This window comes from Peromyscus maniculatus, chromosome 12 (assembly GCF_049852395.1).
Source record: "Peromyscus maniculatus bairdii isolate BWxNUB_F1_BW_parent chromosome 12, HU_Pman_BW_mat_3.1, whole genome shotgun sequence".
NCBI lineage: Eukaryota > Metazoa > Chordata > Mammalia > Rodentia > Cricetidae > Peromyscus > Peromyscus maniculatus.
In genome coordinates this window covers 39,067,388-39,081,612 of record NC_134863.1, presented here as the reverse complement: position 1 = coordinate 39,081,612, position 14,225 = coordinate 39,067,388, and the positions used below count along the sequence as shown (strand labels likewise).

Genomic DNA, 14,225 nt, shown 5'->3' with positions numbered 1-14,225 from the left:
GGCGTGCGCCACCACTGCCCGGCTTCTCCCCTTCTTTTAAGACAGGATTTCATGTAACTCTGGGTGACCTGGAACTCAAAGATCCACCTGCCTCTCCCTCCCATGTGCTAGGATTTTAGGCATGTATCATGCCTGGTTCTGTATCCTCGCTTTTATTATGTGTGGTGCTTAGCACAATGTAATGCTGTATAAGTAGACAAAGAACTGGATTGTTCAGGGAATACTAAGGAAAAATGTGTGCACACCTTTAATACAGATTAGAACCCAGACATTTTAAGTCAGTACAGATTGCCAGTGGTGTAGTTCAGAACAGACTAGCAGGTTTAAATTATGCTGTTTCTTGTATAAAAAACAAACAAACAAAAAACAAAACAAAACAAAAAAACACCTATTTTTCATTTTAACCACTCGTTGGTTTCTGGACCTTCACTATGAGGAACTTCTTTGCTGTTCTCTGAAGTTCAGTTAGGCACTTTCTGTAAATGATGAGACTGAGTTGCTTGAAGACTGGGGATTTTATTTTGTTATAAGACATCTTTCTACTCAAATTGTTCTCTGGACCCTATGAACAAGATAGCATTGAGTAAGTCCAACCGAGGAATGGATGTCCAGTTTCTTAGCCATTGTAGGGCTCTTCCATTCACCTCAGAGCAGAAACCTTGACATCGGTCTAAGTTGGCAAATTTGGAGATTGCTTTTTGCGTTTCTCGCTTTCAAAATTTCTCAACATCTTCCTATTGCTGTAAGAGAAATGTTCGAAGGTGGTCAAAAGTTGCTAGGGGGAAGATCCAAGACTTTTCCCTTAAACAAAGATAAAAGCTGGATGTGGTGGCACACACCTTTAATCCCAGTACCAGGCAGGGAGGCAGAGGCAGGCGAATGGATTGTAACTGAGTTTGAAGCCAGCCTGGGACCTTGTCTCAAAACCAAAACATCTGAACAAATACAGTAAGGAATCCATTTTATTTCAGGAGCCCCTGAGACGGTTTTCCTGACTCCTGGAGTGATGAGTGAAGAGCCTTATACAGTCAAGTTTGCCCACACTCTAAGGGTTCACATATGTTTTGTACTCATGAATAGATTTTGAGTTTTAGAGTCTAACGCAGGGCTGGCATATATCTCTGCAGGAAGAGCTGCCTGCCGGGGATTCTGAGGACCTGATTTCGATCACTTCTGCCATGACATTTGTGCTGTGGCATGCCTGTGTAACCTGATCCCAAACAAAATAAATGGAACTAAAATCAAAAGCAGTATTTGTAAGACCAATCAATATATACTTTCTTTGGGTCTTTGTAGCCATCAAGAAAGCCTCTCTACCCATCAGCACAACAGGGATCCTTGCTCACCCTGAGTTTCCCACAGCTACTCCAATCACAACTTCTTGACTCACTTCTCTTTCAGCACAGATTTTTCTCACTAATTTTTGTACCTCCAAGACATAGACACGTAGTTGGCACTAATGTTCATGCAGGGTCTCATACAGGCTGGCCTCTATACCTGTACCTCTGGTTCTATGCTGTGCTGGGGATTGAACCCAACCCAGGGTCTTATTTATGCCAGGCAAGCATTGTGTCCATTGAGTTACATTCCCAGCCACTTATTCTAGTTTTTGGACTAGTTGCCTAAAATTAAAGTGAAGCTAAGGTCCTCACTTGTCAGGCATGTTGCTATCCCTATTTTCTTTCTTTCTTTCTCTTTCTTTCTTTCTTTCTTTCTTTCTTTCTTTCTTTCTTTCTTTCTTTCTTTCTTTCTTTCTTTCTTTCTTTCTTTCTTTTTTTTTTTTGAGACAGAGTTTCTCAGTGTAGCTTTACGCCTTTCCTGGAACTCACTTGGTAGCCCAGGCTGGCCTCGAACTCACAGAGATCCACCTGCCTCTGCCTCCCGAGTGCTGGGATTAAAGGCATGCGCCACCACCTGCCTGGCATGCTATCCCTATTTTCACCCGATTTATATGGCAAAATAAGAAAACAGGGTGTTTGCTTTCTGGTTTCTTTTTGTTTATTCCGAAGTTCATCTAAATGTCTTGCTTTTTCTGTTCCCTATGCTTAGAGAGATACTTGGGGGTTACCTGTGGACGCACTCAGGACACAGCAGGTTGTCTTCCACTCCTGGGGTTGGGAAAACACAGGCTGGTAGTAGCAAGAGACACATCATCCTCTGGGGAGTGTCTGGAACCCAGGCATGCCCGGCGTGCATCTGCAGGCACACCCAGCCTGCCTTATCTGCAGGGAGCATTCTGCCATGGACAACACACCACCTGCATCCTGAGAGGTAGGAACAAACAGAGAGTCAAGACAACGCTCCATGACCTCTCAGAAAGCCACTCTTGAATTTGCTGTCTTAGGGTCTGCTAAAAATCCAATGCCTTATGATAGCTTATAAACTGTCAGAACTCAGCCAGGCGGTGGTGGTGGTGGTGGCGGCGGCGGCGGCGGCGGCGGCGGCGGCGGCGGCGGCGGCGGCGGCGGCGGCAGCGGCGGCAGCGGCGGCGCACGCCTTTAATCCCAGCACTCGGGAGGCAGAGGCAGGCGGATCTCTGTGAGTTCGAGGCCAGCCTGGTCTCCAAAGTGAGTTCCAGGAAAGGCACAAAGCTACATAAAGAAAACCTGTATGGGGGGGGGGGGGGACAAAAACTGTCAGAACTCTCACATAATGTGCACAGGGAAATTTAAGTATTAAAAAAAAAGGAAATTGAGTGAGATGCATAGAAAACAGGCCCGATGACAGTTTCTAACCACAAGTTATGTAGTCCAAAGGAATCTTAGTGACTTTGAAGAATGCTTGCTTTGTGCTCAAGATTTTGCTAAATGGTTCACATATTAATACGTCTATTATTGATACTTATATTCTACTTCCCTTTCTTTCCAATACTAGAGATTATATCCAGGACCTCATGCACACTAGGCAACATTTCTACCACTGCGCCAAGCCTCCCAAACCCTTGCTTTTCCTACAGGGGAGAGAGCAAGTACTTATTACTAAATACCATTTTCCCCAATAAACTGACCCAGGTATTCTCACACAGCCCACTTATTATAACAACTACATTGTATTGATTTGACTTAAGGAGTCATGACTGGTAAATCAGGGGGAAAAATTCCATACCCCAAATTGCCTCAATGCATACATACATACATACTTTGGAATAAATGTAACCAAGAAAGTGGAAGACCTATAAAAAGACTTTTAAAAAGCCTGAAAGAAATTGGAGAAGACTCCCATCATGGCCCTAGACTGGGGAAAAAAAATTGTAAAAATGGCTCTTACCAAAAACAAACTAGAGATTCAATATACTTTCCAAATTTTTCAAAGTCATTCTTCACAGAAACAGGAAAAAAAAATTCTAAAACTCAAATGAGAGCACAAAAAGACCTGAGACCCAATACAATTCTGAACAGCAACAAATAATGCAGAAGCCTCTGATTAAGATATACTACAGAGGGCTGGAGAGATGGCTCAGAGGTAAAGAGCACCGACTGCCCTTCCAGAGGTCCTAAGTTCAATTCCCAGCAACCACATGGTAGCTCACAACCATCTGTAATGAGTTCTGGTGCCCTCTTCTGTATACATAATAAATAAATCTTAAAAAAAAAAAAAAAAAAAAAGATAGACTACAGAGCCAAATTAACTGGTCCTGGCACAAACTGATGGAAGAGAAGACCCTGACATAAGAAACACAGGAAGCTATAGCCACCCAATTTTGACACAGACGCCACAAATACGCATTGGAAAAAAGCGTCTTTGCTGAAGGATTCCTGAAAAATCAGAGAGCCACATGAAGAAAAGATCTGCCTTTCTGTACAAAAATCAACTCTAAAATGGATGGAAGACATTAACACAAGACCTGACTGTTAAGAAAACGAAAAGACTTTAGGAAACAGGCATAGGAAAGAACTTTCAGAATAAGACTCTACCAACTTGGAAATACCAGTAATTAATAAATAGGATCTCGTGAAATTACATTTCATATAACAAGGAAACAAAGACTGAAAAGACAGCCCATAAAAACGAGAGAAAATCTTTGCTACACAGATGTGTGTGTGTGTGTGTGTGTGTGTGTACATGTATAACAAAATATCTAGAATACTGATTGAGCTGCATTCCCAGTCCCTATGAATACCTTAAGTAGGAAAGGAAGGTATACTTTATTCAGGCTGATAACACATTAAGTTTCCCTCTCAACACAGGAATGCCCATAGTTAGCAATGAGAGGGTGTCATTAGTCCAAGTAAGATTTTGCTATTCATCAGGAGGAAAAGATAAGCTGGGCGGCAGTGGTGGCGCACGCCTTTAATCCCAGCACTTGGGAGGCAGAGCCAGGTGGATGTCTGTGAGTTCGAGGCCAGCCTGGTCTACAGAGAGAGATCCAAGACAGGCACCAAAACGACACAGAAAAAGGGGGATAAAAGGAAAAAATGAAGTCCTATGTGAATCAATTTTATAATTCATGGCAGTCATTCTCAACCTATGGGTCATGACCCCTTTGGCAAACCTCTATCTCCAAACATTCCAAAAAGTAGCAGAATTACAGTTGTGAAGTAACAATGAAAATAATTTTATGGCTAGGGGTCACCACAACATGAGCAACTGTATTATTTTTTTTTTTTTTTTTTTTTTTTTTTTTTTTTTTTTTTTTTTTTTTTTTTTTTTTGGTTTTTCGAGACAGGGTTTCTCTGTGTAGCTTTGCGCCTTTCCTGGAGCTCACTTGGTAGCCCAGGCTGGCCTCGAACTCACAGAGATCCGCCTGGCTCTGCCTCCCGAGTGCTGGGATTAAAGGCGTGCGCCACCAACGCCCGGCTGCAACTGTATTATTAAAGGGCCACAGCGTTAGGAACGTTGAGCACCAGTGATCTAGTTTGGCTTCATTTTGAGATGTAGCCTTTGATTACCCAGGTTGGTCTTGAACTCACCATAAAGTGAAGAATGATCTTGAACTATTGACCCACCAGCCTCCACCTCCCAAGTGCTGGGAACACACATATGCACCACCCTACCTGGTTAGTCTCTAGACTTTATTATAACCCCGGATACTTTCTAGTCCTTCTGTCCCATGCTGATGTAAACTAAGCAGGCTTCTAAAGAGTAGTACTCACACCTTGCTGATGGTCTTACCAGTGGCTGGAGGCAGAAAGGCCTTTACATTAGAGGGAAGAGGTTGTCGGTTCACATTTCTAGGCAGGGCAGCTCTCATAGCGATCCTTCCCCAGGTTGCGAATACCGACTCCCTTTCTGAAGTTAGCACTTCAACTATCCCGGTCTCCTCTCTCCTACTATTGAGATTTTCAGGCTTGGATCTTTTGGTGACAACAGTCTTGGGTTTCCTGGGAAGTGGCTTCAGTCTGGCTTCAAGAGATGTGTCGGGAATGTGCTGAAAATGAAATTCACCAGTATTCAAAATAGCTCTTGCAGAAAGGACTTGTTATGCCAATTTCACCGTAATTTCACACTGGCTTGAGCCAAGTATGAAAATTTTAAAACGCTGCTCTCTATAGTGTTGGTTCAGCAGGGAGAAAACTGATAGTTAAAAGCTCAGATCCGGCTGGAGAAATGGCTAGTGCAGAAGATCAGGAAGATCACTGGCCTGGAGGTAACATTCCAACAAACTGCTAATAAACATTTGTTTCCCCACAAATGCCTATAACCACAGCTCCTAGGCAGATGAGACAGACTTGTTGGTGCTAGTTAGCTTTCAGAATAGCAGAGAAAACTTGAGCACCAGATACAGGGAGAGACACTGCCCGCTTCAAAACAGTAGGCACATGGCTAGGACACCAAATGCCTTCTTCTGGTCTCCATGTGCATAGGTACATGGATCTGCACACAGGAAAAAAAAATGGAGATACAAGTAAGATCATAAATTCAAAGCCAGGCAGGCTCGGCTACATGTTAAGATAGCAAGGTCTAGGCACTTAGTTGTGGGATTTGTTGAAGGTGCTGTGTTTGTTTTTTGTCTATTTATTGAAACAGGATTTCTGTGGAACGGTCCTGGCTGTCTTGGAACTAGCTCCAGGACAGGCTGGCCTCCAGAACTCAGAGATCTTCCTGCTTCTGCCTCCCTAGTGCTGAGATGAGAGGTGTGGGCCACCACACCCGGCTGGTGGTTTGTTTTTGTTTTCAGTCTTACTCTGTAGCCCAGGCTGGTCTTGAACTCGATGTCCACCTTCCTGTCTCAATCTTCCAAATGATAGGATGGATTACAGTTGGCTGCCCATCCAACTCTTTTTGGTTTGAGGCAACAACAAAATGATCTTCTCGGCCTAGAATCTACTATGTGGCCGAGATAGACAGACCCTCTTGTCCCCAACCTCCCCAGTTCTGGGTTCCTAGCGTTGTCGTGTCCAACTGTAGCACCCAGTTAGAAAAACAAAAACCATGGTAAGATGGGAAGTTGTGAAGTGGAGAGGACTTGAGTGCTTCTAAACAACCCTACTTGACCACATTCAAATCAATAAATCCGTGTGGGGCCTAGTGGTGCAGGCCTATCATCCCAACGATTGGTACCTATAATCCTGGCACTTGGGAGGTTTGAAGTAGCAGGATTCCAAGCTCAATAATCTCCTTAAGCTACCCAGGGAGTTGTAGGGCAGCCTAAGACACTTGGAGATCTTATCAAGACAAACTACTACAAGGCACACACATCCTTAACTTCAGCATGAAGGAGGCAGAGACAGGTGGATCTCTGAGTTCCAGGCTGCCCAGGTAACTACACAGTGAGACCTTGTCTCAAAAAACACAAAACGCCGGGCGGTGGTGGCACACGCCTTTAATCCCAGTACTCGGGAGGCAGAGACAGGAGGATCTCTGTGAGTTTGAGGCCAGCATGGTCTCCAAAGTGAGTTCCAGGAAAGGGGCAAAGCTACACAGAGAAACCCTGTCTCGAAAAAACAAACAAAAACAAAAAAAAAAAAACCCAAAACAAAACCACTCACACAACCAAATACGTAGTGAAAAATGGAAGGTTGAGTTTAACCACACATTTGGTCCCTCAAATGTCAATAACCATGCCTTAGAGGAGAAAGGTTACGTATAGAAGTTTTAGTGAGCCCACAGGGAGAGCCCACCTCCCCTCCATCACCATATCCATTACTCACGCATTGTTGTTTTGAATATGAATTCTCCAGGAGTCTCTTGTACACGTCAATTTTCTAAGGAAACCAAGAGAAAATAGTTAAAATCCGACCAGACTCTACACACTTAGTCCATAGAGCACAGAATCCCAGTGTGAGGGCACCAACCTTTCCATCTGTACTCAAGTTGTGATAGCGACACCATTCCCGAAGAGTGTTCCGGGACACATCATTAATGGGGGGCAGCACAGCTGGCAGATTGGGCACTCGTGGGGACGCTGGAGGCTTGCTAGCCTTAGAAGTTGGCACAGGGGGAACTAGAAGAGACAAAGCAATAACGAATACCAGGTGATTGCTCACAAATCAGTTTGCACATAAACCTCTTTTTCTTTCCCTCCTGTTAAAATGAGGGGAAAAAGGGCTGGAGAGATGGCTCAGATGTTAAGAGCACTGGCTGTTCTTCCCGAGGTCCTGAGTTCAATTCCCAGCAACCACATGGTGGCTCACAACCATCTAGAATGAGATCTGGTGCCCTCTTCTGGCCTGCATGCATACATGCAGGCAGAACACTGTATACATAATAAATAAATCTTTAAAAAAAAAAAATGAGGGGAAAAAAAGGAGGAATTCACTTGACCAAGATCATATACCCCTTAAAACAGTCGACCTGGGAGGGACAGCAACCCACCTTAACATTCCAACTTCTATGCTTTCTTTTCTTAAGATTCTGTCTTATTATGTTTGTGTATGTGCCAATGTGCATTCTAGACAACTGAGCTATTTCTGTTTTGTTTTTGTTCTTTTCTTCTTTTTCTTTTTTTGATACAGGGTTTCCCCTTGTAGCTTTTGGAGCCTGTCCTGGAACTCACTCTGTAGCCCAGGCTGGCCTCGAACTCACAGAGATTCACCTGCTGCTGCCTCCCGAGTGTACTGGGATTCAAGGAGTGCGCCACCAACCCTTGTTATGTTTTTTCCAAGACAGGGTTTCTCTGTGTAATAAGGCTGTCCTCAAACTCTGTAGACCAGCCTAGTCTACACACTCGGAGATCTCTCGGCCTGCCTCTGCCTCACATGGGCTGGGATTAAAGGTGTGTGTCACCACTGCTCCACCTATTCCCTGTCTTAAACAAGGCAGCATATAGGGGCTTAGCAACTGAGCTAGGTGGAAATTTCTCCTGGGGAATTACAGTGAGGTTGAAGAAGCCTGCTTGGCCTGGCCATGCAGGTCTTTACACCTGTAGCCCCAGCACCAGAGAGACAGAAAGGGGGGATTTTTTCTGTTGAGTTTGAGGCAAGCCTCATCTACATAGAAAGCTCCAGGACAGCCAAGGCAGCACAGTGAAAAACTATGTCAAATAAAACTAAGTCTAAGCCGGGCGGTGGTGGCGCACGCCTTTAATCCCAGCACTCGGGAGGCAGAGCCAGGCAGATCTCTGTGAGTTTGAGGCCAGCCTGGGCTACCAAGTGAGCTCCAGGAAAGGGGCAAAGCTACGCAGAGAAACCCTATCTGGAGAAAAAAAAGAAAGAAAGAAAAGAAAAAGAAAAAAAAAAAAAAAAACTAAGTCTACTTTTCTTGGCTTTCCAGAGGCTTACTGAGAAATCTACCTCACATCTACATTGTTTTCCCCGGGATTCTTTTTGTTTGTTTGTTTGTTTCTGGGATTAAAGGCATGCACCACTGCTGCCTGGCTTCCCCAGGATTCTTCCGTTTGACAATACCTACCTGGTGGCTGGAGGCCAATGGGTGAAGACATATTTGATTCGGTAGACACTTCAATGGTGGGCTCCTCTGTCACTGGGACCAGCGTTAAAATAATGTTTTCTTCATCAATTTCTTCCTTAAACAAGCTCTGCAAAGAGAGGCAGTGAGAGTCTGCATGTTCACAAGGCAAGCTTTAGTGAAGTCATCATTGACCATCTGTGTTCGGGTGTTAGAAAAGCAAGATGCCCAAAAGTTGGAGGAGTGTGGCCACTGTGGGAGGACTTTCTGTACCAGGGTAAGTTATCTCAGTTGTCCTCTTTTGCAAGTGATATATACCTAGAAAAGAAATGAATGAAGGCCGGGCGGGGGTGTCACACGCCTTTAATCCCAGCACTCGGGGAGGCAGAGCCAGGCCGATCTCTGTGAGTTCCAGGCCAGCCTGGGCTACAGAGCGAGTTCCAGGAAAGGTGCAAAGCTACACAGAGAAACCCTGTCTCAAAAAAGAAAAAAAAAAAAGAAAAGAAAAAAGAAAAAAAAAAGAAAGAAAGAAAGGAATGGATTAAGACTAAGGGGTAGTGACATCTCCTCGAGGAAGTTCTTGAACATTCTATAGACTGTGCCACACCCCTCCCCTTCAGGAGAAATCTTCACCCCCTTTACTTCCAAATTTGAATTACTGATTTTTTTTTACATTTGTATAGCATCTTTTCAAGGTACTCCAGACACAGATTCACTTTTGCTACCTAAAAAACAAACAACATCCCCTTTACTTCCAAACTTGAATTACTGATTATAATTATTATTATTTTACATTTATATAGCACCTTTTCAAAGTACTCCAGACACAGATTCACTTTTGTTACCTAAAAAACAAACAACCAAACAAAAAACAAATGCAAGATGATGGTGGCACATACCTTTAATCCCAGCACTCGGGAGGCAGAAACAGGCAGATCTCTAAGTATGAGCCTAGCCTGGGCTGCTGCATAGAGTTCCAAGACAGCCTGAGCTACACATCAACAAAACAAAATACATCACCCCACTCTGGGGATGAGGTCTAAAAGCAGTAGTGAGTTGGCCTGGCCAGTTCTGTCTTGTAGCATGATACAGTGGCCCTATCTGGTCCAGGATCACTGAAATCTACATCCACCTGGCATTAGAGGTACTGGGAACTGGTTACTTCTCATTAGAAAAAAAAAATGGCTACTTAAATATATAAATGTTTTTAAATGTATAAGTTGTCAAAAAAAATTCACTTAAATTTAGTTCACTCTTCCTAGAGATTTTTAATTAGCTACAGCATTCCTTGTCGAAGACAAATTTACAGGTTACTATTTCATCTAGGCAACAGTTTCATTTTGCTCCCAGGAGATACATAGTGTCAAACATGTGGAAAGAAAGTAACAAGCAAAGAGGATTCCAAGATGGAGGCTTTGAACCCGAATTGATTCCTCCAAGTTGGAAACAAAAGTGAGACCTCGGAAGACAGCGATAAGAACTCCCGGAGAAAAATAAATTCTCTTAGAAAGAAAGGTTACCTCGTTATAAGCATCCTGGCTGCATTGTGCCATTTCCACGCAGGCTTCAGGGAAGACAAAAGCTGCAAAAGTAAGGATGTCTGCAGCTCACTACTGCTAACCTGAGCGTTCTTTTACAGGTAAATGCCGCCTCCTACTTCCTGTCCTCCAAATAGGCTCTTTCCCCTCCTCCGCTCTCCACCCCTTTCTGTCTTTCACAGTGGCTTTATCAGCTCCACTGATCTCAGGAGATAACTGATGGTACACAGCGGAATTATTAAGTCAATCAAAAGCCTACGCCACTCCCCTTTTTAAAAATCTGGGCCTTTGAGCTACTCAGGGTGTCAAATGTCTGTAATCCCAGTTTTCTGGATGCAGAAATAGGAGCAGGAGGATCATAACAACGCCAAGTTTATCTGGACTACATAACAAGAGCCTCCTTAAGGGTGGTGCATGCTAGTTATCCCAGAGCTGGAGAGCCTGAGCCAGGAAAAGGTTCAGTTCCACTCAGCCTCTGTGAAACCCTCTGTCTTTAAAGGAAGGAAGGGGGCTGGAGAGATGGCTCGGTGGTTAAGAGCACTGGCTATTCTTTCAGAGGACCCAGGTTCATAGCACTCATATGGCAGCTCAAAACTGCCTGTACCTCCAGTTTCAGGGGATCCAACACCTTCACACAGACTAAACATGAATGTGCATGAAATAAAAATGAGTAAATTATTTTTAAAAGGAAGGTAGAAAGAAATAAAACAAAACAAAAAACAGCCCTCTCCCCCCCAAAAAAAAATATTTAATTTGTTAAGGGATTGTCTGTAAATCTAAATTATGAAGCCCTCCCTATCTCCTGAATCACTCCTTTGAGGGTGTGCCCCAGGAATCTGTGTTTCCATGATGCCCTCAGGGGTTTCTTCTACAGTCAGGTAGCACTGCCCAAATCAAGCTTTGCTAGAAATAGCTTTGGAGACAGGTCCACGAGAGCTGACACTCCTTGCCCCTCCCCTGTGGGATAGAATCTGCGGAACATCCAGAGAGCTGGGGATAGGCAAGGACTCCTCCTTCCCATGTGGGTGCCATAGCTGCTTTGATGAAGATGACCTAGTGGCCTGACATGGGTGGCATTGAGACAAAGCCTTGCTGTTGTCTTTATTTTGCAACTTTGCCTCAACCTCCCTAATACAGTGATTACAGGGGACATCATGCCCTATTCACATGCTAGAGTTCTTCTCTCACTCCGTCCGCCCCTTTAAATTTTCTTCATTTCTTTTATTAAGAATTAAACCAGGCTTCGTGGACTGAAGATATGGTTCAGTGGTAAGAGCACTGATTGATGTTCCAGAGGACCCAGGTTAGATTGCCAGTGTCCACACAATGACTCTCAACTGTCCGTAACTCCAGTTTCAGGGGATCTGAGACCTTCTGGACTTCAAGGGTACTTAGGGGTGTACATGCATACATGCAGGAAAAATAACCATACTTATAAAATGAAGTTTAAATTAGAACTTAAAAGACAAGTTACCAGCCGGGCGGTGGTGGTGCACGCCTTTAATCCCAGCACTCGGGAGGCAGAGGCAAGTGGATCTCTGTGAGATTGAGGCCAGCCTGGTCTACAAAGTGAGTTCCAGGAAAGGTGCAAAGATAATAATAAAATAAAATGAAGTTTAAATTAGAACTTAAAAGACAAGCTACCAGCTGGGCAGTGGTGGCACATGCCTTTAATTCCAGCACTGGGGAGGCAGAGGCAGACGGATCTCTGTGGGTTCAAGGCCAGTCTGGTCTACAAAGTAAGTTCCAGGACATCCAGGACTATTACAAAGAGAAACTCTGTCTCGAAAAAACAAAACAAAACAAACAAAAAAAGACAAGCTACCTTTTCACTAAAGTTGGGTGTGGTGGCACACACCTTTAAACTCAGCACTCTGGAAGCAGAGGCTAGCTGCAGCTTGGTCTACAAAGAGTTCCAGGTTAACCAAGAATTCAAAGTGGGGATACTGTCTGAAACAAACAAAATAAATAATTTAGACAGGTTTATCCCATTAGAGCTCCATGATCCCCTTCCAGAGCACCACATCAGCTAGCTTACACAGGACAGGATGTGCAAGCAGCTAAGAATGGGGGAAAAATGAAATGCCTGGGTTAGTGACTAGGAGTGGAAATGAAGCTGAACACCTAAAAATCCTTGGTCTCCTCTTGGGCTGGGTGTGGTGGCGCACGCCTTTAATACCAGCACTGGGAGGCAGAAGCAAGTAAATCTCTGTGAGTACGAGTTCCAGGACAACCAGGGCAGTTACACAGAGAGATTCTGTCTTAAAAAGCCAATAACAGTAATAATAACAAATCAGTCAGATATGATGGTGCATATCTTTCGCCCTAGCACTCAGGAAGCAGAGGCAGGAAGATCTCTGAGTTTGAGACTTGTCTATGCTACATCAGGAAGTTCTGGACTAGCTAGGGCTACCCTACTGGCTACACCTGAGACCCTGTTTCTCTCTCTCTCTCTCTCTCTCTCTCTCTGACAGTTTCTCTGTGTAGCTTTGGAGCCTGTCCTGGAACTCGCTTTGTAGACCAGGCTGGCCTCTATCTCACGGAGATCTGCCTGGCTCTGCCTCCCAGCTGCTGGGACTAAAGGCATGTGCCACCTCCACCTGGCAAGTATTTACTTATTTATTTATTTATGTATTTATTTATTATGTATACAACATTCTGCTTGCATGTATACCTGCACACCAGAAGAGGGCTCCAGAACTCATTATAGATGGTTGTAAGCCACCTTATGGTTGCTGGGAATTGAACTCAGGACCTCTGGAAGAGCAGCCAGTGCTCTTAAACTCTGAGCCATCTCTCCAGACCCTCTCTTTTTCTTTTTTCTTTTGTTGGCTAGTTTTTTTTTTTTTATTTTTTATTTTTTTAGTTTCCACTTTTTTGTCTTTTGTGGCCATCGCTGGACTGGCCACTGCCAAAATGAAGTTCAATCCCTTGCTGACTTCCGACTGGAACAAGAACCGCCAACAGCCTTTCAGTTCACCTTCTCACATCCAAGGGGGAGATCATGTCTTCCCCACTTCCCACAGAGCTGAGAAGGAAGTATAATGTTCTGTCTACGCCCGTGCGAAAGGACAATGAAGTTCAGGTTGCTGGGGACACTACAAAGGCCAGCAGATGGACGAAGTGTTCCAGGTGTACAGGAAGAAATACGTCATCCACACGGAAGGAGTGCAGAGGAAAAAAAGATTAATGGCAAAACAGTCCGTGTGGACATCCACCCCAGTGAGGAGGATATCACCAGACTAAAGCTGACAATGAGGAAAAGAAAAGAAAAGAAGAGAAGAGAAAAGAAAAGAAAAGAAAAGAAAAGAAAAGAAAAGAAAAGAAAAGAAAAGAAAAGAAAAGAAATCCTGGAAAGGAAAGCTGAGTCTAGATTTGAAGAAGGACAAAGCAAATACAGTTAGAAATGATTGAGAAGATGTGGGATTGGGGGAACTCATGCCCAACTTTTTCATTAAAGACTGCTTAAGTAAAAAAAAAAAAAAAAAAAAGAATCCATCAAGTGGTGTTAGCTCACACACACCTTTAATCCCAGAACTCACTCAGGAGGCAGCGGTAGGTGGATTTCTGAGTTTGAGACCAGCCTGGTTTACAGAGCAAGTTCCAGAATAGCCAGGGCTACACAGAGAAACAGTGTCTTTTTTTTTATTTTTATTTTCCAGAGCTGAGAACTGAACCCAGAGCCTTGAGCTTGCTAGGCAAGCACTCTAGCACTGAGCTAAATCCCCAACCCCGGAAACACTGTTTTGAAAAACAAAACAGCAACCACAGCAACAAAAGAATCCTTTCCTTTGTGTGTGTGTGTGTGTGTGTGTGTGTGTGTGTGTGTGTGTGTGTGTGTGTGTGTGTGTGTGTGTTGGGGGTGGGGCGGCACGTATCTGTGTGTATTCCTGATTGGCC

The 14,225-nt window shown here is 44.0% G+C and overlaps 1 protein-coding gene across 1 annotated transcript; it reads right to left on the bottom strand.

Annotated features, from left to right (window-relative positions):
• Positions 1–221: 221 nt before the first annotated feature.
• On the bottom strand, positions 222–10,431 carry Dppa2 (developmental pluripotency associated 2). The gene is made up of 7 exons (XM_076548326.1): positions 10,308–10,431; positions 8,791–8,917; positions 7,236–7,384; positions 7,092–7,145; positions 5,113–5,368; positions 2,069–2,264; positions 222–740 (listed from the first exon to the last, which is right to left on the bottom strand). The coding sequence occupies exons 1-7, from the start codon at positions 10,338–10,340 to the stop codon at positions 671–673; spliced, it is 885 nt and encodes a 294-aa protein (XP_076404441.1). The 5' UTR covers positions 10,341–10,431; the 3' UTR covers positions 222–670.
• Positions 10,432–14,225: the final 3,794 nt, after the last annotated feature.